We start from the raw sequence: 26,368 nt of genomic DNA, 5'->3' as shown, positions 1-26,368 counted from the left end.
ATGTTTTATATTTTAAAAGGTAAACTCACCTGAGGTCCCTTCCATGGGGTCATGGTCTTGGGTGCTGGCTTGGGAGGCTTGGGAGGGTACTTCAGTCAGGGTGAGAAACAGTTCCTGGCTGTTGGGGAGAACGGAGAGCTGGGTGCTCTCTGCCAGCTCGTCCTCCTCCTCCTCCTCCTCTTCCCCTTCCGCGGAATCATCAGGTGTCCCTGATGAGATTATCCCCAGCTCGGAATCCACAGTCAGAGGTGGGGTAGTGGTGGCGGCCCCCCCTAGAAATGCATTTAGCTCAGCGTAGAAGCGGCATGTCCGCGGCTCTGACCCGGAGCGACCGTTTGCCTCCTTTGCTTTTTGATAGGCTTGTCTGAGCTCCTTGACTTTCACGCGGCACTGATCTGTGTCCCTATTGTGGCCTCTCTCCATCATGCCCTTGGAAATTTTTTCATAAGTTTTGGCATTTCGTCTTTTCGAACGCAGTTCAGCTAGCACTGAATCCTCTCCCCATATAGAGATCAAATCCAGTACCTCCTGTACGGTCCATGCTGGTGCTCTTTTTCGATTATCAGCCTGCATGGTTACCTGTGCTGATGAGCTCTCTGTGGTCACCTGTGCTCTCCACGCTGTGCAAACAGGAAATGAAATTCAAATGTTCCCGGGGCTTTTCCTGTCCACCTGGCCAGTGCATGCGAGTTCAGATTGCTGGCCAGAGCGGTCACAATGGTGCACTGTGGGATAGCTCCTGGAGGCCAATAACATCGAATTGCGGCCACACTAACGCTAATTCGAATTGACAAATTCGATTTTGGCGCTACTCCGCTCGTCGGGGTGGAGTACAGAAATCGAATTAAAGGGCCCTTTAATTCGAATTAAATGGCTTCGTTGTGTGGACGGTTCCAGAGTTAATTCGAATTAAAGCCACTAAATCCGAATTAAAGGTGTAGTGTAGACCAGGCCTTAGTAACTTCTCCTGCTCCCTGTCTAAGTTTTATTTGCTTAGGGCACCAGAGTGGATGCAGCAAGTGTATGTTACCCTCTTTTGCCACGTACACCTAACATGTAGCTAACACCACTGTTTATATCACTTCTGGATTTGGCCCAGAAATTCCTCCAGGAGTTGCACTTCCCCTTTCCAGGCTACATTTGGCTGAATTAGCCCATTATCTTTATGCTCACACAATCCCATATACATAAGCCGCACTCAGATTGTTTTCAAATAGAACGTATACATGTATGTTGGAATTAAGCAGTTTGAAACAGCAAAATATTATATACATCTATATCTATATGTATAAAAAACATCCAAAATTCAAATTGATTTACATTGTTTATTTGGGACTTGTTGATAGAATTACGCTTTAATACACCATCATAGGATATAATTAATTAAGATGCAAGTGAGGTGTAACAGGATCATGAATGGCTGAAGGTCAGGACTATATTATAGAAGACTAAAAATAAAATACCAGCAGATTGCTTCTGGGCCTGAATGAGCTGATTCTACCAAACCATACTGTCAGGTACCAGGAGTCCAGAAAACCATGGCAAACTGGGCAGCCAGCAGACTGTTCAGATGGCCCTCTCCTCCCTATTGCTCCCATTGGCTGTAGTTCCCGGCCAATGGGAGCTGCGGGGGGTGACACTTGGTGCGGAGGCAGTGTGCAGAGTGGAGCCACCTGGCTGCCCCTACGTGTAGGAGCCGGAGGGAGGCCATACCGCTGCTTCTGGGAGCCGCACAGAGCGGCCCCCAACCCTGCTCCACAACTGGAGTGCTGGACTGGGACAAGTCCCAGACCCCACTCCCCAGCAGGAGCTCGAGGGCCGGATTAAAACGGCTGGCAGGCCGGATCAGGCCGTAGTTTGCCTACTCCTGCCTTAGAGTATTCTTACATAATACAATAACAATGGGCAAAGTCCTAAGGGAAATGCTGAGCCCAACAACCTCCCATTACTATTAGCTCAGCACCTCTCAGGATGTGGCTCACTGCTTGCAAAGACTCTAGCAAACTTTAAGCGTCAACGCCTTCTTAACTACATAACATTTGGAAGAAGTATAAAAGTGAACAAAAAGAACGATAATTTCTTAAAGCCTGTTAAAAAATAATCTGGCATACATGTAATTATAAGAGACGTCAAAACCTCCCACAGAGAACTGAAAGCTACAAGGAAACACAGAGTAATAAAATTACCAAGCTGCTTGTCTGCCATTTCCTTGCTTTCTAATTAAGAGACATCAGAACACTGATAAGTGATTCAGTGAATCCAATGTATTTCATTTAGCAAAAAACTCAAGAGCCACCAATCGATAACAAGACTTCACTCAAGCATATGCTGGATCACAGAAGGATCCACTTCTCCGGCCATCAGATTGGTGTGCAGACTTTGGATTGTTGCTTTGATTCCAAAACGCTGTCTCCAAAGGACAAATGCAGCCACAATCTGTGACTGCACATTGTGAGGGTGATTGACTTTACATCTGTAGATGTCATTCTGTGACAAACCCAGATACAGTACAATATGCTCCCACTCAGGCCCCAGACTCCTGGCAAGTTTGTTAATCTGCTGATCTGTTGGTGGGTTCTTCAAAACGTCTGGTGGAATTCCAGTTAACCCGTCATCTGGAAAAAAGCAAAAACATACATACATCACTAGGCAATATTTTGGGCAAAAAATAGGCAAGGTTAATGCAGCCGGAAGCTTCAACAAAAGGGTTAAGCTTTATGGTTAAAGACTGAATTAATTTAGGGAACAAAACATATATAAAACAGAAGGATTCATTACCAAAAAAAAGTGATAAACAAACTTTGTTATAGGACTCTGAGATTTAGGAAAATAAAAAACCTAGACATTGTGATACTACTCAGAGTATGTCTACAGAGCCTGTGGAACCAAGCCTCCCAGCCTAGGCTGACAGACTTGGGCTAGCAGGGCTCACACTAGCATAAGGGCGTGGGGGGTGCTGCCACACCCCCTGGTTTGAAGTGGTTTCCATCATATACAGCGTTTACAGTTTGGTTCAATGGCTCTGTGCCTCCACTATACAAATTGTTCCAGCACATTAGCACTCCAAAAAGAGCTGTGTAGACAGCGCTTTGAAATTGTGGCTTGGGTTGGAGCTCTGGCTCTGAAGCCCCCTCCATCCCCTTCCTAGGCTTCAGGGCCTGAGCGGCAACTTCAGTGCTTACACAGCTAGTTTCAGAGTGCCAGTGCGAGTCCTGCTAGCCCGAGCCTGTCCGCCCGGGCTGGGAGGCTTGCTGTCACAGGCTGGGTAGACATACCCTAAGAGGCCAAGATTTTCAAAACTGACTGGTGATATTGGGTGACTAACTTGAGATCCCTGAGCAGAGGGTGCGTGTTTAGCACTTTCTGAAAAGCAGGCCCCTCTAAGGTGTCAAGCTGGGCACTCAAAATCACCAGTGACTTTTGAAAACTTTGGCTGGATTTTATGTCCTAGTTGCTAAGGACAGAAGGGACCATTATAGTCTCACCTTCTGCACAAACACAGGCCATAGAATTTCAGCCCGTAATTGCGTCAAGCCCATAATTCCTGGTTTAACTACAGTATATTTTTTAGAAAAATATCCAACCTTAAAGACATCAAGGGATGAAGAATCCACCACATTCCTAGATAACTTGTTTCAATGGTTAATTAACCTCACTGTTAAAAATTTGTGCTTTACTTTTAGTCTAAATTTGTCTAGCCTCAGCTTCCAGCCATTGGATCTTGTTATGCCTTTGTCTGTTAGATGAAAGAGCCATCTACTATCAGAAACCTTCTCCCCAGGGAGTTATTTATAGATCATGATCATCCCTTAATCATCCTCTTTTAAGTTAAATACATTGAGCTTCTTTTGTCTCACTATGAGGCATGCTCAGATCTCATTTCTGATCTCTTTCCAATTTGTCAATGTCCTTTTTGAAGCGTGGCCATGATGAGTAGACACAGTATTGCAGTAATGGTCTCACTACGGCTTTATACGGTGGTAGTAAAATCTCCATACCCCTTCTTATTCCCCTGCTTATATGCCCAATGATCACATTGCACTGGGAGCTCATGTTCAGTTGGCGATCTACAAGTACCCCTAAGTCTTTTATGTGTTGCTGCTTACCAAAATATAATCCCCCATTCTATGAGTCTGATCTACATTCAGTGTGACCTAATGTTCATGCATATAGTTGTATTAAAATATATGTACTTCAAATAAGCCTCGCTTACCATGCAATCAAACTTGCTCTGTAGAACTGACCTGTCCTTATCATTAGTTACCATTCCACCAGTTTTTGTCATCTGCAGACTTTGCCAGCAATGATTTTATAGTTCCTTCCCAGACCACTGATAGAGATATTGAATAACAGTGGGCCATTAAAAGATCCCTGAGGGATCCTACTAGAAATGTTCCCAGTGAATGGTGATCCCCCATTTACAGTTACTTTTTTTTTTTTTTTTTTTTTTTTTGAGATCTAGCAGTTAGCCCAGGGGTTCGGGACCCCCAAGGGGTCATGAGGTTATTACATGGGGGGTCGCGACCTGTCAATCTTCACCCCAAACTCCACTTTGCCTCCAGCATTTATAATGGTGTTAAATATATAAAAAAAGGTTTTTTAATGTATAAGGGGGTCGCACTCAGAGGCTTGCTATGTGAAAGGGGTCACCAGTACAAAAGTTTGAGAACCACTGAGTTAGCCAGTTTTTAATCAATTTCACCAAATTGCCCATGTCTCCTCTCCACTCCTGCCAGCACAATCCCAACCTGCAACACCCTATCTCACTCAGCTATCTGGCCTCTCCTTATTCACAGTCTCCTTCCCATTACAAATTATTTCCCATAATCCCTCTTCCCCGACCCAGTTCCATTCAACTGGCCTTCCTCAGATCTCTTTCATGGGATTTCTTCCAGTCCCATGGTCCCAAAACAATTCTTTCGACTGGCTTCTGAATTTTGTCCAAGCTCCCCCCAAAATCCAGACACGTATTGCTCACCTCAAAAAATTCCAATGCACTGCAAGATTTTACTACCAGAGTCACAGACTACAGTACCAGTATAGTCCATCCACCAATACAGCTACCCAAGGAAGTGCATAGGCTACCAGTTAACAGTGTTTAAAATGTTAAAGGAATTGAACATAAAACCTCCTGTAAACCCGAGGGGCCTTCTTGAGTATTCCTTATAGTAATTTCAAAGGAACTGAAAAGGATATTTTAGATCTCAATGTGCTGTTCAGAGACACAGTCTTTTGCCTGTAAAGTCACAGCTGATACTAGTTACACTGAAAATGATGCAATTAGAAAGAAGGTATTGCAAACATATCTATGAAACCTAGTCATCCTTAGATACTAACTGTCCCTGGAGATTACACCCTGATGCTACAGGCCAATGAATTTTGTCCTCTAAATTTGTTGCCTGGGGGATTGCATCAAAATGGAAGATAAATACCCTCCAAGAGAGCGCTAATTATAGCCTACTGATCTCAATGATGAATAAGCATCCAGTTCCCTACAGCAGAGCCGTTTTGTGAAATCTAATTCATAGCTCCAATATCATGCTCACAGTCTCCATCAATGTAACACAGTAATAGTGAAAATGCAGCACTCCCTTTACATGAAAAGTTTCTTGTAAAATATTTTTTGCATAAAATATCCAGGGCCTGCAGATCATTTGGGTCATTCGAGACTGATGTACACTATCAAGAGCTGTTTTGAATAAAAGAAATAATTACTGTCTAAAAAATATTTTAGGCTGCTTTCATCTTTATGTCTCCAGACTACTAGAAGAGCCCTGGGGGGTTGGATGGTTAACAGAGGACTAATAATGGGCTACTCTGCCTTCCTTAGGTCACCAGTACAAACCCAGCCCAAGTCAGTACTAGCTGAACAGTATGACCCCCAAATGGCCATTTGGTGGCTTATGGGAAATGAATTGGTGGTCTCAGTCCAGATCACAGTGGACGTAATTTCAAATCAGTTTGCAAAAGTGGATTACTTTGGGCCTGATCCACTGAAGTTAATCAATGTCTTTCAACTGACTTCAGTAAGCTTTGAGTCATGCCTTTTGTTGACAATCTCAGCAAAGGGATCAAGGATGAAATGGGTAAGAAAACTGAACTACCCTCTCATCAGTAGAGGGGGTCTCTCCAGAAAAGGGTTGAGACAACATTGGTGGGACTGCCTGTACTGCCGCTTCCCAGCTCTGCAGGTAATCAAAGGCCTTCTGTCTCCATAACTGAAAATCTGAACCCTCCGTGAACAAATATTTAACTAAAACTAAAATTAAGAAGATATGGTACAGTATAACTATGGTTATATTGTACTCTGGCTGATAATATCTCATGGTAATACAGTTATTATTATGCTTAGTACTAAATATAAAATGACTGCTCCCCTCCCCGCAAAGAACTGTTATTTGCCAACCTCCTGTGATCTTTGCTCTCATACCAAACTGTTTACATTTTCTGGGCACTAGCAATAAGATGATTTTATGCTGAGGATATTGAAATGTGATTATGCAGGGAGGCTTGACAAAAACATGTTATCCTGCCCTTCCATTCTCTAATATTAAACAGATTTCTACATCTAGTTGTGACCCAGGGAACCCTGGGTGCCAACTAGCAGAAAGCACAGGGCTTGGATAGGGTTTTACAGGGATCTCCTGGGTCAGATATCTGCATGATAACTCACCAAAAGGTGGCATGAAAGGTCTCTACTGAGAGCCGGTAGCCCACTGGTTGCCATAACCATTGCAAAATGTATGTAGGGATAATATTTAAGGAGTTATGTATCTACACTGAAAATTACACCTCTACCCCGATATAACACTGTCCTCTGGAGCCAAAAAATCTTACCGCGTTATAGGGGAAACCGTGTTATATCGAACTTGCTTTGATCCGCCGGAGTACGCAGTCCTGCCCCCCCGGAGCACTGCTTTACCGCAGTGTTATATCGGGTTGCGTTCTATCGGGGAGAGGTGTATGTTCTTAAGGTCTTAGAGTAAGGGAGGTCACCAAGAGGTAACATACCTTGGACATATTCCTTTCAGGTAGGAGGTAGCAGATACTTATATCCCTGTCTGATCATTTGTGTATTGTCTGCCTCACACTGGAGGCCTATTTGCATACTGAGCAAGGCGCCAGTCAAAAAGCTGCGAAATCTACAAAAGAGAAAATCTATAGTAAGAAACAGATACAGCAGGTGGAGTGTCCTGTTTATGGAAGTAGACAAAAGATGGGACTGGTACATACTGGGGGGGCAAAGAAATTCATTCGGTCATCCTTCACCTAGGAGACAAGCTGACAGGTTGTCTGTCTCATGAAAGGAGGATTACAGCCAAGCCTGGTTGTAAAGCGCTGCAAGGATTTTGGGTGAGCATTGCTCTAAGACACGAAAATACCTTAGTAATTAAGTCTAAACTTTAGGATGAGCGTTATGATTTTGTTTTATAGGTAACTATTTCTTTCCACTACTTCTACTTGCTACTACTTCAGTCTCTGTACTTTGTTAAATAAACTTATACTTAATGTCATTATGAATAGGGCTCTACCAAATTCACGGTCCATTTTGGTCAATTTCACAGACATAGGATTTTAAAAATAAGAAGTTTCATGATTTCAGCTATTTAAATCTGAAATTTCACGGTGTTATAACTGTAGGGGTCCTGACTCATAAAGGAGTTTTGGGGGGGTCCACAAGGTTAATCTAGGGGGAGTTGCGGTACTGCTACCTTTACTTCTGAGCTGCTGCTGGCAGAGCAGCTGCTAGCAGCAGTGCAGAAGTAAAGATGGCATGGTATGGTATTGCCACCCTGACATCTGTGCTGATACTGGCAGGGTGCTGCCTTCAGAGCTGGGCACCTGGCCAACAGCGACTGCTATCCAGACGCCCAGATCTGAAGGCAGCGCAGAAGTAAGGGTTGCAATACCATGACCCCCATAAAATAACCTTGCAACCCCCCTGCAACTCCCTTTTGGGTCAGGATCCCCAATTTGAGAAATGCTAGTCTCCCCCGCGAAATCTGTATAGTATAGGGTAAAAGCACACAAAAGACCAGATTTCAGGGGGGAGAGCCCAGATTTTATGGCCAGTGATGCATTTTTCATGGCCGTGAATTTGGTAGGTCCCTAATTGCTAATTGCGGTGCATTAAGAGGAGCGGTGATCCAAGGTAGATCTGGTAAGCCGGGATGTACTGTTTCTTTGGAAACAGTGAATCTGTGTATACTGCAAGTGTCCAGTGGACGAGGGGCTGGACACTCCAGGGAGATTGGAGGGCTCAAGGTTTGGAGAGCGACTATTGCTGCTTCTGCAGAGTAGCAGTGGGGCCTGCAAAGACTAAAGGGGAGTGTTTGAGTTGATGGTGGTGTTGGGGAGCTGACCCATGCCAGGCACAGACAAGGCTTCCTCATGCTAAGGGCAGATGCGGTAGTGAGATGCCTGGCAACTCGTACCCCTGGGAAGCATCACACAAGTATCTTGCCTTCAGTATGTTATCAGCCCTTTAATAATAAATAAGCATCATCATCATCCTCATAAATAAAACCCATCCAGGAAATCTTTTAATCTTCCATTTAATCCAATATGGGTGTACATGTTTCTGGGATGTTAGCCAGATGTTATATTTAATACAAAGCATTGTTATTTGAGTCCCATTCTATACTCGGTGCTGATTCTTTTTCATATATAGTAGCACATAGTTATTGGAACATTTGGGATAGATAGATAATGTTATCTAGATATATAAAAATTGTTGTATCTTTATTGAGAAATATTTAAATAGGCCATTTTAGATACAAATTCTAAGTTACATAAAAGAGGGTTGAGGTTTATTATTATTACTGTTTTACAAAAGCAAAGGCATTTCAGTTGAGGGTGAAATTTGCTATAAAATTGAGGCCTTAGTCTTTAACATATTGTTCAGATACTACAAGTAATTTGTAGTAACTACAAAGTATCTCCCCTTAAATACTACTTCAGTGTGCTCTAGTGAGTGTTGGGGCCACATAGCAAATTTCAATGAACAAGGATCAAACTCAATCCTTTTCTTTCAGTCCTGATGCATGCAAATTGGATCACACCTTCCAAAGCCCTGTCTGCTCCCATTTCTAAGGGCTAGTCTACATTAGATGCAGCTGTGCCACTGTAGAGCGTCTGGTGAAGACGCTCTATGCTGAAATGGCAAAGCTCTCATTAACTTTAGTGGTGCAAGATTGGGGGGGGGGAGAGCGTTCCTGAGCTTCCAGACCAGTGCATAGACAGGAGGATGGTACCATGCTGGTGAAAGCAGAAAGCAAATAGAATCAGGATCTAAACATAACATAACATAAACGCGTACCCAGACACAACATGGCTCTCCCTTACTAATCCAAACAGCACAGCCTTAAGTGGGGCAAAATGGCAGGATGCCACCTGTGAATTCCCTTGTTCCTCAGGGCTTTTCTGACTTACTGCAGCCTAAAGGGGCCATTGAACAGCCACGGGTCATTGAAGCATTCCAGTAATCCCCTATGCCAATGGCAGTGAGGGGAGATGGCATAAAGCTAACCAAAGCAGGCTTTATGCCACCTTGAGATTTTCTTATGTCAGGGGACTCCCCAGCTGGCCACGTGAGTCAGCTTTAGCGCTGGTTTGTGTCACTCATCAGGGCCAAGGATCCGGTCTTCCATTCCCAAGGTTGTTGGAAGTCATTAGGAAGTGCGTAATTCCCACAGAGTTCACAGCAAGCGTATCAATAGTCTCACTGATGACTTTATCCTCTGGCCTTCACTCAGAGCACAGTTCTTCCCTGAAAAGTGCTAAAGAAAAAAGGCAGCCTGGGGCTCAACATTTCTCATCTCTCAGTGACCTCCATAGCAAATCTGCTCACTTGACAAAACGAGTGAGCCAACAGCCCGTCACACTCAGAAGACACATTTCATTTTTTTAAAGGAATTTAACACCAAATTGCTCTCCCTGCGACCCCCTACAGGCCTATACACTTGCTTAACTGAAACACATCACAGATCTAACAGCAGGTACTGAACTGGTACACACAAAGCTGCCAGGTTCTGTCCTGCTCCAGATGTGATATATTATACAAATTATTTAAAGAGTGAATGTTGCTAATAGCAAATAATTTGCATGTAGCTATAAACTCAGGGCATAGAGTGGAACAGAATTTGGCAGCTCTGGCTGGTAGCTGGGTGGGGGCAGCAAAATCCGAGTGGGAAGCATGGGGAGAGGGGTGCTGCGATGACTGGTGCTGCAGCAGAGCAGAGTGCTGGGTGCCAGAGACAGGGAACCCCCCGGGGGAGGTAAGAAGTGCTTGTGCTGCTTGTTGCAGGGTAGGATAGAGTGAGCTGGGAGCTCTGGAGGCCGGGGGATAGAGGGTGTTGTGGCTCCTGGGTGGGGACACCTGGCAGAGGTGGTGGTGGGGAATAGAAGGTTCCGGGGCTCCCTGGAAGCAGTGGGGGGGGGTGGAGGAAGGGAATTTTGCTGGGGATGGGGTAGCTTAGCTTGGTTTGTACTGAGGGCAACCTGAGGCCGGTATCAGGCCTCCCTCTTGTGCTGTCGCCCTTCCCAGCTTCTCTTCCTGGCTGCTCCTTCTTGGCCCCGTTCCATCAGGCAGAACTACAGGCAAATGCCTGCAGCATATCCAAATGCATGAGCTCAAGGCTGCCCTGCGGGAATGCATGACTGGACTGTCAGATACATGTCCTGAGAGATGCATGATATTTGGCAGCCCTGCACAGTGAATGTGTACTATGTACAGCACCAAGCCCCTTCTTTGCACTTTGCAAATACTTGACAATGAGAATGAAATATTACAGTGATGTTACAGTTATTCTAAACTTCAAAGGGCTCAAATTGCTCAACATTGATGCGGTCAGACAAATTACCCAGGCTATCTCCCAATTTCCGACATTGTGCAAATTAGACATCAAACTTGCTGGAGGAAGAAAAATGGCACTTTGCAACAGCTCCAAATAAATCATATATTCTGGAATAGGAAGATATTACGTATGTAGGTACCACCCCCTTTCCACCCTGTCTACTAACAGGATGGAAGAGTCTGAACCAAAGCCCATTCAAAACAATGGTGGTCTTTCCACTGGCATCAATGGGTTTTGGAAAAGTATTTCAAGGTTCAAGGAAAATGGATTTAGATGCTGTAATATTTGAACTTAGGCAAACAGGTTGGATATGTTAGAAAGTTTTCCTTATCAAAGTCAATTAAAGTAATATAGATGAAAACAATCTTTAGACGGTACAGAACCCCCTGCAGGTGTCGCTGTGTATAGGAATCTGTCTGTCTGTGCTGTTACATGTATGAGCAATGAGTAACATTTCTTCACCTTGGGAGAACATGTCCATGATGCAAGATTTTGGCAGGCCCTGCCCTAATCTCTCCCCACTGCTCCCCTGGAAGAGGTTTTTACTCACTACTTAGCCTCGCCTACTCCTCATAACCCAGTACGAGGACATCTGCTTGTAGTCCTGTCTCACAACTGCTGCCAAGAATTAGCTAACCTGTAAGTGGAAACTCCCTTTTCCTTGAATTACAGAATGGAATCACTATTTTGGAAAACCCTAGTGATGGAAAAGCTATCTGCAGAAACTATGGGCTAGATTCTTTTCTCAGTAACACCTCAGTATAAATCCAGAGTAACTCCACTGTCTGCTGTAGAGTGTGATCAAGCTCTGAGTCTGGCCTATTAAATATACAGACTATATTGCAATATGGAATCTGTACCAAGAGTAGAATGAGGAAAACAACACAAGCCTTCCAAAACTTGCATAATACTTTTCAGGTTCAGTTAGCACTTACCTGTTTATTCCCCATTCCCTCAAACCTACTGTAGCACAGGCTTTAATGAGAAAAGTATGCTAGTTTGGGATACTGCTGAGTTAGGTATATACTGTAGGTATAGTTTTGCTCTGCAGCCCTTGTTTTCATGTCTGAATTAATTTAGGATGGTATGAAGCCTGTATAACTGGATAGCTTCTAATCTGATGAATGCAAACAAAAAAGTCATTAAAATGCAGAATATGTATAGTACCAGAAATCACAGCCACTGACAAGTATCCATATGACATGATATTTAGTATTTCTATTTATTGTAACTTATTGATCAAAGCTGCTAATAAAAATGGAAGACAAAAATAAAATATGGTTTGCCATATCCTTTGAAATGCTTCTACATGGGGCCCACATGTTCTCCCAAACCTTAAGCATCCAGTAATGAACATTGGTGACTTTAATAGTCATCATAGCGAATGGGGTTATATGACTGCAGACCCCAAACAGCGAACAGCTGTTGGAGTTGGCAACAAATAATGATCTCGCATTGGTCCATGACCCTAAGCAGCGAGGTACCTTCCATTCAGCACATTGGAATAGGGACTACTGCCCAGACCTGTGCTGGGTCATGTCGTATGCCAATCACACACAGCCAACAGTGTGTGCTGTACTTAATGATTTTCCATATAGACAACATTGTCTGGCGTTGATTCAGATGGGAATGCATCTTCCAATTATAAGGAGCGTACCAAAGCCTAGATCAAATTTCCAGAAGGCAGACTGCGACTCCTTTACAGAGTACTTAGAAAGGAGCATTGTAACCATCCTATTAAACATCATCACCAGGCAAGATGCAAACCATTGTTTCTGTTGTGCCATTTTTAAAGCTGCAAGTGCAACAATTCCACACAGCTTCTGACCAATGCACATTCCATATCTGAACGAGGACTGTGCAGACTTGCTGAGGCAGTATGAGCAGTCAGGTGATCTGGAGATTGCGGACCATCTTATAGAATCATTGGATGCCACTTGCCAGGCTCGATTGGAGGAAGCAAGAGTGGCGCTTGACTTTATGTGGTCAAGCCGGAAAAGCTGGAGCTTAATTTGTCGTCTAGGTACGGCTCAATATCCATGTGCACTAATCAGGCTGGCAGTTACTCCAAATCAGATTGCCAGTCATCCGTTGAAGGTCACCAAAGCTCCTGTTGACAGAGCTGTCAAACGACAAGTACATGATGAATGGCAATGTTTCTGAAGGAGTAATCCAGCTGATGGTAAGATGGAGCCATTCACTAGTCTGGAATTGGATAAAGTGCCAAATAATTTAAAAATCTGTACAGCTCCCGGATAGGATAGAATTGTGCCTGAGTTCATGAAACATCTGGGTTCTTGAGCTCAGGAATGGCTCGTTTGGTTTTTCAACAGAGTTCTGCGGAAATCCAGACTGCCTAGAATCTGGTGCCAAGCGAAGGTCATTGCCTTGCTGAAACCTGGGAAAGATCCAGACTTGCCTTTGAGCTATAAACCAATTTCACTTCTAAGCATCTGCTTTAAGGTGCTTGAGCATCTTATTTCAGCAAGAATTTCACCATCTGCGGAAGCATACTGGCACCAGAGCAAGCTAGTTTTTGCCGCAGTTGTAGTATATGTGATCAAGTGCTGGCACTTACAACTTCCATCAAAAATGGATTCCAACATAAGCTGAAGACTGGTGTCAGTTTTCCTTGACCTGACCGTGGCATACGGTATGGTTTGGCACGTGGTCCTTTTGGTGAAATTGTCTAGAACTAGGCCAAGTTGTTTAGTATGTGCAATGGCTCTGTTTTTGAGAAATCGCCATTTCCGTGTGCATATCAGTGATAGAAAAAGTGCTTGGAGGCACCAAAAGAATGGCCTCCCACAAGTAGCAATATTATCTCCAACATTATTCAACTTATATTCAAATGACCTGCCATATACTGGGTCTCACAAGTTTGTTCATGCAGACGACATATGCCTCGGCACTCAGTCACACTTTTTTGACATACTTGAAAGTGTTCTGAACGAGACTATGGTCAACTACTGTCGTCGGTGGTGCCTGATACCAAATGGAAATAAGACACCATTTGGTGTGAGGTGTCTTCCACTTACATCATACACAAGTGGACAGAGAGCTGAATATAGTTCTTAATGGTCAGAGAATAAAGCATAATTCACACCCAGACTATCTAGGCATCATGTTGGATAGAACTCTCACATATCATGACCATCTTACAAATATAGCGAGTAAGGTCAAAACGTGCAACAACCTTCTCTACAAACTGGCTGGAATGACATGGGGTGCCAATGCCCAAACATTACACACTTCAGTCTTGGCACTCTGTTATTCAGCGGCGCAGTACTGCGCTCCAGTACAGGCTCATTCGTCTCACACAAAGATGATTGATGTACAACTTAATTCCACCATGCATATTATTTCAGGCACACTTAAATCTAATCCTCTACTATGGTTACCAGTTCTCTGCAACATTGCTCCACCCAGTGTTTGCAGAGAGGAAAGCGTAGCAAAGCTTTTCACAAAATTGCATGATATGCCACATCTACTGTTAATTAAGACTTGTTTAATCCACCACATGGTTGTCTGCCCTCACAGCACCCATTGTGGATAAGTTCACCAGGTGAGGGACTTATGGTAGAGGACACGTGGAGAGTTTCATGGTCCACAGAGAAAGTGACAAATAATGATCTTGTCTCTGACCCCACTAGATGTCAACCCGGGTTTGATTTACCATGAAGGCAATGAAGCCTTCTGAACCGATTTCATACCAGACATGGACTTTGTGCTGCAGCGGAATTTTGGTGGTGTTTTAGAGAGAGTCCACTCTATCAATGTGGGCAGCCACAAACCACGACACACATTGTTGAGGCCAGCAAAATGACTCAACTTTCTGGAGGTCTTCATGCCTTGAACATTGTTGATAAGAACACTGTGACTTGGCTTGACTGGATTTCATATGCCAAATACATAAATAACCAGTATCAGTATATTTTTCAAAACATTTTGAATGAAAGGATAGGAAGTTCTTTGTCTTTTTAGTGTAAATACATCTGAAGCTAACACAATGCTACTAAATTTGTGAACTAAATTATAGCCCTGATTCTGCAACAGTGAAGTCATTTGGAATTTTAAAACTGGCCTCAATGGGAGCAGGATCCACCCCTATGTTATCAGTTTGAACCACTCCATGCCAAAATCTTTATATTGCAAGCATTACTGTACTAATTGGTAAATACATTTCACTTAATGATGTTGGATATTAGAATGTGACAGTTTATCAATCTCCTTCCTTTCCATATTTGTATGAAAACAATAGATTGTGAAAAGCTAAATGCATTTCTGGTATGATAAAAAAAATGGCTCAAAAAGTGGCAGAGAATTTTGGAATCTAAGAGTAGTTTATGAATGTGGAGGATTCCACTTCAGCTTAATAAAATCTGCTTATTTAAAAGTTCAGGTATAGCTGATTCACTTGCTAATCATTGCATAGCAGCTTCAAAGGTGGCAGCCAGAATATTAAAACCTGGAACATATTATATGCACCAAAACCATGACAAAAATACTGTATATTCAGAATCCTTGGTAACGTGTTTCTTTTTTATTTTTTTAAAAGTAATTAAAAAGCAAAGCAGCACCTCACTAACCATTTCTAAAAGCAGGGCCGGCTCTGGCTTTTTGGCCGCCCCAAGCAAAAAAAAAAAAAAAACCGCGGCGGCCAGAATGGCAAAGCAAAAAAAAAAAAAAAAAAAACCAACCTGCGGCACGGCTGCAGCCAGGGTGCAGGGGGACTCCCTGCCCTGCAGATGTGCCCCGGCTAGCGGGGGGAGGGGGAGGGAGCGGGGGGAGAGAGAGAAGGGGGGCGGCCAGGGCTTCAGCGGGGCGCTGCCATGCGGCCCCTCCCACCGTGCCCCCTGCTGGGAGGGCTCCGCACCGCTCCGGTCGGCTGGGAGGGAAGGACGCGGGCTGTCCTGCCGGGCTTGCTGCAGGGCGCTCCCGTCCTCCACGCTGCTGCCCCCTACAGGGCGGCCGGAGCGGAACAACAAACAACAACAACAAAAAGCGGCCGTGCCGCCCTAGGATTGGGCGGAATGCCACCTCCTACAAGCTGCTGACCCAAGCACCAGCTTCCTCGGCTGGTGCCTGGAGCTGGCCCTGTCTAAAAGCTAAGCAGTTTTCCTGAACAATCTGTCTGATTTAGCATTTTCTACTCCCACCCACTGTGACAGATTTATGTTACCAATTTGCCTGAGGCATCAGGTGATTAGGCTGAGGCCGCAGGATTGTTAGGGGAGGAGATGACAGAGCACACCAAGTGACTGAGTCTAAAGCTTTATTAATAAAATAACAGCGGAGTGCTGGGAGGTTTTCATGTTACTTAGAGGAAGGAAGAAAGCGTTCGTGCCCCAAGCCCCAACCCACTTTTTTACTTACACACGCAGTACCCGGAGCTGGCCAAGCCTGGGTGTAACGTATGAAGAAGGGTGGGAAGAGGTGGACGGGAGTTTTGTTTTATACACAGGTTGTCCAGAGTCGGCTGTTGATCTCCGATTTGCTTTAGCTTTTAGGAGGGTTTTAAGTTTTGGGGGGCGTTTTGTTTAGGGACCTTTGTTTTCCATGCTTTTTGTACCAGTTTAAACCAGCTTTTTGTGGCCTTTTCAGCGTTCCCAAAACACACCAGCGTTAGGGACGTGAGACGGCTGTTTTTTTCCCTTGCTGGCCTTCACTGTCTCCCTATTTTTGGGGGGTTGGGTAAGATCCAGGTACAGCTGCAGGTTTTTTGGCTGTATAGAGTTTGTTTGAGCGCAGTAACCTTGGACTGGAGCCAGCGTCTCATCTTTGGGCTGAGCTGAGTTGTCGTGTTAACCCGTTTTCTTTTCCCGTCCTCCCTCTTCGGCCTCTCGCAACCTGCAAAGGATAACCCGTTTTCTTTTCCCGTCCTCCCTCTTCGGCCTCTCGCAACCTGCAAAGGAATTTTTTACTTTACACTTACACCTTTAACCCTTCCCAAAATGCTTTGTGATGCTTGCAACAGCATTAGCAACATACAATGCTGATCTGCCTCCCCAGGGGACCCCTTGAGGGAGGAGGCCATTGCGTTGTGACATTCCCCCCCCTTGACCCCGAGTCAACATTTTGTTGTGAAGGGTCACCACTTAGGTTTCCACCTTCCCTCGGACACGGTGGTTAAGGTTACTGTTGGTTTTCTACATAAACAGCAATACAGCACAAACAAAATGGTTAGGGTAGCAACAATTGCATACACTAGCTAGTAGTGGCTTTTGGCTTTATTAGTAACATAGCATAACACGTCCCCCTGTTGACACAGATGCCCCATTAGGATGGCTGTAACAAAGGCAGCTTTTCTCAGATTAAACGTGTGCTGCAACACCGTAAAGGAAGAGGCATTTGTCTGGAATACAGTCAGTTGTTCCCGGGTGTGCGTCAGGGGCAGGAAAACATTGGGTGTAATTCATGAAAAATTAAACACAACATAATTAGAGATATTAACCATACTTTGCATAACCGTGGGCCAATGCACCCTAAGTTTTTTTTTTTTTTTTTTTTTAAACTCAGGCATGCTACGGCTGAGGGTGTATGCACCGAGGATTGTTTGCTTGGAGCGAGAATTACTAAGTTTTTCTCCTTTTACCTGGGACTTTTACAACTGGGGGTATACCCACCTGCACCCTTCCCCCGCCAACCAGGGTGGAGAGAGGAATGCTAAACCTTTTTCCGTTTCTCAGGCATACTACAGCTGAGGGTGGGCACACCTTTAATCATAAAATTTTTAACATGAAATACCAACAGTGCCGGACAGAGCAAACCTGAAATACCAAGGGCAGAACAGTTGGTGCGCTCCACAGGGCCCCCCGCCCTCTGCAATTCTCCACAAAAACTGTGACAGATTTATGTTACCAATTTGCCTGAGCTGTTCCGCAGTCATGGGCGGTGGCATCATCGATGGGTTCATGGCTGGACGCACGGGCATTAGGGAGCACGGACACGGAAGTCCAGCTGCCCGGCCTGGTGGGGTCCCGGGAGGCTAGTGAACTCAATGCCCGTGCCATGTGGGAGGCAACAAGAAGGAACAAAACCCTGTTGCCTCTTTCAAAGGCGGGTGAGGACCTCTCCCGGTTGGAGAGGGCTCTCACCAAAGTCAAATACAATCCCTGGGGTTCCATGGCGGAGCTTCAAAAAGGCGTGCATACTTGGCATAAACCGGTATGCCAAGTATAAAAAGCAAAAGGGTAAAAACCTTGGGGCAGCTGTGAAATTAATATAAACTGCAGCAGCCATGTGGTATCAAATGCTGTCGGGGCAGAAAGAGGAGTTAGGGAGAAGGGAAGAAGTGTGTACCTCACAGCTGGTGGAAATTGAGCAGCTAAAAGCACAAATCGCTAACCAGGTGGCAACCCAAGCCTATGCCCAAAACAAGTTGAAGGTCTTAAAACAGAACTTCCAAGCGGAAAAAGCGAAATGCACCCGCTTGAAAGCACTGGCTTAGCAAGTACCGGTCCTTCAGAAACTCGTCAAAAATTTAACCATTCGTGCCCAGCATACGCAGCACCGGCAGTGTGTTAGCCATAAAAAAAAAATCAAACAGTTAAAACGCCAACTGGTCGTGCGTTCTGTCCAGGTGGCAGCCATTACAGCGGGTAAAGGGGAAGAAGGTCGTATGTACGGCACCCCCAACTACAAAAAAGAGCCCCCCGTGGGGTGATTACGAAGAGGAAAGGGACCAGAAGGGGTGGGGGCTAGTTGAGGAGCCCACCCTGTTTGCTAAATTGCAAGTAAAAAAAAAGCCTGTGCCCATGAAAAGGGACAGTTCAATAAGAAAAATAGGACACCACCAATTAAGTATCTGAGCCCCTTTGACATTAAATAGATTAGGAACAGTGAAGTCCCTGGTGGATTTTATGTGATCCTGACTCTTTACCCTTTTTGGATATGAGGGAGAGAGAGAAAGAAATTATTTGAATTGATGGTAAGCTACAATTGAGAAGCAGAGTAGGATTACAACAATTTTTACCTCAGCACCAAAATGGTATCCACAGCATGAACTACTTGCTTCCCAACTGTTGCTTACCATCAATTCTAATCATTTATCTCTCTCTCTCTCTCTCACACACACACACAGTGAGATCCATGAGTCTATAGAGTTTAGACTCAAATGCATAGAAGTAAAATGGTACAGATGCAAAGAAAACACTCCCTCACCTCTTATATTGTCTGTTCCCTATTTAAAAGAGGTAACTATGCATTACAAACATTGTGGACCTGACTCAGTTACACTAAGGCCGCTTTGCACTGCTTTAAGAAATATGCTTTGTTGTTTTTTTACTAGTTGAAGTATATAAAGCTGAAAGCAGACCCGGTGGTACCAGAACTAACCATGGCATCCTTGCCCTGAAGCATTTATGATCTAAGAAGGCATGAGTAGGTTCAACACAGAACAATATGCTACCAGCAAAACAGAGAGTCTGACTAGTGATTACTAGAGATGGAATGCTTTGAGGAACATATGGTCTTTTAGGAATTATTTTGAAGAGCGCTTGTGTTTGAATGAGGGTGTTCTCCTTTCTTATGCCAGATTGGGCAGGAAAGTTATAATCCATTGTTTAATGTCATCGATCTGTTGCTGCAGAATGATTATAAGATCACAACTTCAGTTTTTACTACAACATCAAATAAATAGAGAAAACAGGCCATAATAGAGACATATTTATACACCAAGACCAGCATTTCCAAACCTGGCACTTAAATAAGTGACCTGATTTTTCAGAGGAGCTGATTGTCCACAGCTTGCTTTTATTTTAGTGGGAGTTGTGCATTCTCAGCAGCTATGAAAAATCAGTCCAGTTATTTTTGTGTTAAATATAAATATTGAACTTTTAAAAATCTGGCCGAAGATCTTTGCAAATTAGCAGATGTGACCGGGAAAGTTAGAAAGAACAAACACATAAGGTCACATTTTTTAAATTCAAACTAATTTTTATTCTAAAATCAACTGCAGGTGCAATTAATTGCAGGGACAAATGACAGTATGAAGCTATCTAATTACCCGATGGTGAACAAAAAAGAAAAACATAAATCAAGAAGTCATATGTCTATACGGTGTCAGTTGCATCTATAGTTAATTGCTGAAAGACAATTTTAAAAGTTTCGCCCCATAAAATATCAGTGGATTCATTTAAGTAGATATGTTTCAAAATTTTCCCTTTGTTTCAAATTCACCTTTTAAAATGTTACTACGTTTACTACACATTTAAAAAATGCATAAAATATTTTTGCTGATATATATGAAAAAGTGATTCATTCCTTTGGCAATTTAGCTCCCTGAAGACATATACTGCCACCATCATCAACAAGAAATATTTTATATGAATACTATAGTAATAAAAAAGCCTTACATAACAGTAGACTGCTGAGCCTATACCTGTTTTCCTTCCCCCATTTTCAGTATTAAACCGACAAAATGATAACCAGCACAGGTCACTGATAAAAGTATAAAAATAACTAGTTAAATTTAATTTTTCCATCTGTTTTGCTTAATGACAGAAGTCACTTTGCTTAAACCCTATACTGCAATGAAAATCTGCAGCATTATGGTGGAGGAACCAGTGATTATTTGGGCTTGAAAGTGAGACTATTTGGCATTAACGTGCACAATGTAAGATATTCTGTGCAGGAATCCTCATGAAAAATTCCAATGATTCCTTTTTTCAGCCTCTGTGATAATCAATTTCAATTTACTGAAGTTTGAAATTCACCCAAGTACTGAGGCTCTGCACAAAACCCCACACATCACTTAAACCTTAATGTAAGTGTTGTGGCCTCTAATGAGTTTGTTGTGAGCCTCACAATATTTGGTGTTTTTCTTCAAGCCCTAGCTGCTGGCATCATACAATTATGTGAGAATCTCAGGGCATGTCTTTACTACCCGCCAGATCGGCGGGTAGCGATCGATCTATCGGGGATTGATTTATCGCGTCTAGTGTAGACGCGATAAAATCGATCCCCGATGGCTCTGCCATCGACTCCGGAAATCCACCGCGGCGAGAGGCGGAAGCGGAGTTGACGGGGGAGTGGCAGCGGCCGACTCGCCGCCGTCCTCACAGCCAGGTAAGTCGACCTAAAATATGCAACTTCAGCTACACTATTCACGTAGCTGAAGTTGCATATCTTAGGTCGACCCCCCCCGTAGTCTAGACCTAGCCTCATTGTTAGTTTAAAAAAAGCTGGGGGGGGGGGGAGGGAATTTCTAGCCCTTAAGGCTGTGAAGAAAAGCTTGAAATGTGAATATGGAAGGCTAGAAAGCAAATTAAAATAAAAAGAACCCAAAATTAATTTTGTTTTTAAATCATGATTTTTAAGCCAATCATGATTGTGGGGGCCTGACTTATGATTTTTGAATGTTTGAGCTTGGTATGTTGGTCCCAACCAAGTTCTGTGGCACACTGAAAACCGAATATTAGAGGCAGTGTAAAATTAATGGAATTTAATCTCAAAATAAGTAACACAAGAAAGACTGAACAGATTATTACTCATTTTATATTTAATTAAAAAAAATTCCTATCATTTTTAGTGTGCTTAAAGCTACCATAGCATTTCCTGTTTGCCTCAGAATTTAGCCCCGGAGTGCTGAAAAAAACCCCTAACTTTTCCATGAGAATAGAGGTCCATCTTGCAGCAGACTAAATAAAGGAGGCAGTATGGTCTACTGGACATAGGGTGACCAGATGTCCCGATTTTATAGGGACAGTCCCGATATTTGGGGCTTTGTCTTATATAGGCTCCTATTACCCTCCACCCCCGTCCCGATTTTTCATACTTGCTGTCTGGTCACCCTAACTGGACAGAGCACTAGAGTGGGACTCAGGAGATCTGGGTTGTATTCCTGGTTCCATCACTGGCCTGCTGGGTGACCTTGGACCAGACACTTCCCCTCTCTATGGTTGTATTTCCTCATCTGTAAAATGGGGATAATGAGGTGTCTCTGCTTCGTGAAGCACTTTGAGATCTACTGATTACAAATGCTATACAAGAGCAGGTATTATTATTGATATACATTAGTACTAAGTTAAACATATGTGCAAGGAAGTTAAATTATAGTTAGTATGAGGCTCACAAGTGACTTTTCTGATATTTGGGCATTTTAAAATCTCAGACATAATGCAGAATTAACACAACAGCTATGAAATTAAATAAAGTTAAGTGAAAATACGTTTATGCAATCAATTAGGGCATGATTCTGGAAGCTCTGCAGCTCTTAATGAATTCAGTGGGAGCTGAGGTGTTCAGTCCTTTTCCAGATTAGGCCCCAATGCAATCTACCCTTTCCCCCACATCAAATCCCCTCTAGGTGCTACCACAATACAAATAAGAAATAGTAATAGCAGTCAGCAGCTGCTTGTCATGATAACCAGCAAGTACATGCATATCTACACTAGATTTCTTTTAGTTCCACTGGAACCAGATTTAGCTTCTGTCAGTGCACACCAAGCACTGAAAGTATGTTTCCATGTATGTAGTAAACTAGGGAAAACTGAAGTGATGAATAATTGTTTTAACCATTATGTGACAAGTTCATCATATGACTTTCATCAGGGGTTTGGAAATCACTTCTTCTACCCATCTTGAACCCTCATCTCAAAAGGCCTATCCTCTCCTGTCAAAGCTGTTGAGCAAACACTATTTGATTGCTCTTTTGTCTGGAAAAATCATGATAAAAATCGACAGGGTGTTTCTCTCCTGACTCGAAGAAACAAACAAAAACTCTTAATAAGCAGAGTGAAATTCCTATTAGTGACATTCCTAGAGAGGGAAATTTCCAAAGGCTACATGCAACTTTTTAACAGAAAAATCATGTGCTTTGGATTTAGCTGCAGCTGTTTCTTTCTTGCAACAACAAAAATAACACTGCCAGTTATTAAGTGCTGTTTTGTTATATAATGCAGTTAATCTCACTTTTTTTCCTTAGGGGATTTAAACCAAGTATTATTGTAGGCTATTCTATTTAGCTTTGATAAAATTATTCATTCCTTATAGAGATCTTTCCTCGGAACTGGCTACTTTTTTGGCCTTGGCTTAAGAAGTCAAAATTAAAGATCTGTGCAACAGCTGGACCTCAGTTTAGAAGAGTGCTTTTGGCTGGCAAAGTTCTTTTGGCTGACAGGTGTCAAACCAAAATTAATATTGTATACACTGTGATTTACTGAGTTTCAGATTTTAGTGAAGTGAGATTGTTCCTTCTTGCCTATGGTCACACAACAGGTCAGTGGCAGAACCAGGATTAGAATCTCAGGGCTCGACTCCCAGTCCAAAGCACTACTGGACACTGCTGCCTCTTCTAGTTATTGTCAGGGTTTCCACACATGCTTAATGCAGGGCTCTCATAGAGCTGTGACCTACTTTTATTTCTCTGTTTTACTTGATTTGATTCATTTCATCTGCAAGCTGGCTCATAAAAGACTAGTTTGTTGATTAGACTCCAAGAGTTTAAATAATAAATTGTTCCTAGTCATCTTCAGTGTGATATTTGGGAGTGATATTTGGCAAATCCACTAACCCAGGGGTAGGCAACCTATGGCACGCGTGTCAAAGGCGGCACGTGAGCTGATTTTCAGTGGCACTCACACTGCCCTGGTCCTGTCCACTGGTCCGGGGGGCTCTGCATTTTAATTTAATTTTAAATGAAGCTTCTTAAACATTTTAAAAACCTTATTTACTTTACAGACAATAATAGTTTAGTTATATATTATAGACTTATAGAAAGAGATCTTCTAAAAACATTAAAATGTATTACTGGCATGTGAAACCTTAAATTAGAGTGAATAAATGAAGACTCGGCACATCACTTCTGAAAGGTTGCCGACCCCTGCACTAACCTATTAATCTGAGGTGCCAGACTGAAATGGCTATTTTACTAACTTGGCAGCTAGCTATTTGAGCTACAGCTGATAGAATAATATGTACATATTTTTCTGAATAAAGAGACCCAATCTTGCAACTGACTATGCATGGATGGACCTCTATGTCCCCCTTCCCCCCCCAACTGATGTCAATGAGGCTCTGCACAGTCCCAGAGGGCCTCCCACACATTGTACTGTAAATTGCAGGATCGAGCTTAAGAGTTTGCTCTGATATTGTTCCTTGGATCATATGATTCACTGTTTGCAACTGTTCCAGTGAGCACCTGCTTATTTGTGAGAACATTTGAGAACTCCTAAAATTTCACAAATGTAAGTATCCAAACATTCCAATCAGAACTGCATCATTACTGATTTACTATCTACCATTCAACCTCCATCATATATAATCAATCCATTTAAAAAATCCATGCTATTGCCCCTTCTGTTTGCTGTGAGTGTAATGCTGTTAGCAGAGACAGTGAAGTAGCATGGACTGGGATGTCTTCAGAATGCATGACACTCAACTTGTTTGGTTGGTTTTGTATTAGATGGAGATGGATGGTGCAGTTGTTAGACATTCCCCAGTGACTTCCTGAGACTCAGGGTACATCTATACCACAAGCGCTACAGCAGCGCTATAGTGTACACACATACTACAGTGAGCAAAGGGATTTTTCCATTGCTGTAGTAAATCCATGCCCTCAAAAGGTGATTAGCTAGGTTGACGGAAGAACTCTTCCATTGACCTAGCTACATCTACAGTGGAAGTTAGGTCGACCTAACTGTCACACAGGGCATGAAATTTTTCACCGCCCTGAGTGATGTAGTTAGGTAGACCTATGTTTTAGGTGTAGACCAGGCCTAGTGTTCAGAAGAATACTTAGCTGGGTTAAGATCAAATCTAATAAGAAAGAAGTGTGGTAAAGCTGCTGGAACTGGGGAGAACAATCAGAGGAGATGGCATGTGTAATATCTGCTGCCACAGCTGAAGAAGTTTGTCTACCTCTTGTTACTCAGGTTTTTCAATTAGAGGATTTTGCTGGATCTGAAACAGGCTATGGATGCTGAGAGAACAGTCATGCTTTTTGCCCCAATGGGCATTTGGCACCTTCTCCTCCTGGATGTGGACTTCACCACAATGATTCTTTTTTTTTTTTTACTAGATTACTGCAGTGCACTCTCTGAAGGGCTACTTGAAGGCCACTCCAACTCCAGCTGACACAGAATGCAGCTGCCAGCTCATGTTAGCAGAGCTTCCTGCGAGGTGCATATTACACTTGTGCTCCACAGGTTACACCAACTTCCAATTTTGTCTCCAGATGCACTTCAGGGTGTTGGTTTTAATCTGTAAATTCCTTTGGGCCAGATTCTGACAGCCTTGCTCATGTGGAGTAGTAGTTTGCACCACAGATAGTCCCACTGAAATCTATGGGCCTGACTGCCCAATGAGGCACTCATCTACCTGAGTAAGGGGAGCAGAATTTGTCCTTTTATGGTTTGGGACTCAGACTGCTTCTCTTCCTTGTGTTTCCTCCTTGTCGTTGAGACCAATGGGCTCACCTGAGCTCACAATTCCTGGATGCGTTCAGCTGGTAAGTGGGTATTTTCTGTTAAGGGACGCAGATTCCGGAATACAGTCCTCTCCCCACACCTACCACTTTTGGTTGGACAGAGGCCCAAGTTTGATGACCATTGGGGCATGTTGCAAAGCCCACCCATTTCCCCAGGCTGCATCTGAGCAGGTGACTTGGTTTGGGATGAGTGAGCTGAGGTGGCACAGGGAGGCTTAGGGTTGAGAGGTTTTTTAGGCTTGGATTTTAGAGAGTTAGGGCGAGAGATGGTAAAAAAAGAAAAAGGCTCTATGTTTTCCTCAAAAACTTCCAAACAACACAGAAATGTTTCATTTTATTGTAAGTTTTTTGCCATAATGAAAAAAATTAAAAATTTTCCAGTGAGCCTATTTCTGTGGCATGTGAACATGTTACATATCGAAATAAGTTCACATGAATGTGACCCTGCCAGCAGGTAGGGGATCTTGGGGGACAACTACTGCACTGGTGGGGTGCAAAATAAACTTTATTAAGAAAATGTAAAAACAGGGAAAATTCAATAGTGAGGGGTATGGGGTTTGTTAAGGTAGACAATTGGGGAGGGGTTTCTTTTAGTAAATAGGATAGGGGGTTTCAATAGTGGGGTACAATACAGTTGGGTACAATACAGTTGGTAACCAATTAACACTGAAGTATAAATGTAACAGGTAGCTAACAGTTTCTATGTAAAGGGTGTGTCACAGCAGCATATAACCAACTAACAGTTATGGGTAAAATGTGTTAAATAACCAACAACTCTAGGTAAAAATATGTCACAGTGGTGTAAATGTAAAATGTGACGTGTGTTAGAAAGGAAAAGGGTAACCAATGGGGGTTTATGCTAGACTTTAGTAATACAATTGAGGTTTGGCAGCAGTAGGAGAGGGGTGAGCACGTGGGGGAAGGGATTAAAAGAGAGAGCGAGAGAAAGGCAGTGGTAGAGGAATGAGGTTGGGGGATGGGGGAAGAGGAGCACGTGGTGGAGCGGAGACCAAAGGCAGAGGCGCTGCGGAGGGAGATTTAAACTCAGGGAGACACAGAGAGCAGACAGGCTGCAAGTTTAAAC

General features: G+C 43.3%; 1 protein-coding gene across 3 annotated transcripts in view; it reads right to left on the bottom strand.

Annotated features, from left to right (window-relative positions):
• Window positions 1-1,321: 1,321 nt before the first annotated feature.
• CRADD (CASP2 and RIPK1 domain containing adaptor with death domain) overlaps window positions 1,322-26,368 on the bottom strand; it is a 115,260-nt gene continuing 90,213 nt past the window's right edge. For all 3 annotated transcript variants that reach the window (XM_065414216.1, XM_065414200.1, XM_065414208.1), the window contains exon 4: window positions 1,322-2,615. In XM_065414216.1, the coding sequence (XP_065270288.1) occupies window positions 2,314-2,615 (302 nt within the window). In that variant the 3' untranslated portion in view covers window positions 1,322-2,313. The remainder of the gene's footprint in view (window positions 2,616-26,368) is intronic.

Source organism: Emys orbicularis, chromosome 1, assembly GCF_028017835.1.
Source record: "Emys orbicularis isolate rEmyOrb1 chromosome 1, rEmyOrb1.hap1, whole genome shotgun sequence".
NCBI lineage: Eukaryota > Metazoa > Chordata > Testudines > Emydidae > Emys > Emys orbicularis.
This window is presented reverse-complemented; position numbering and strand designations above follow the sequence as displayed.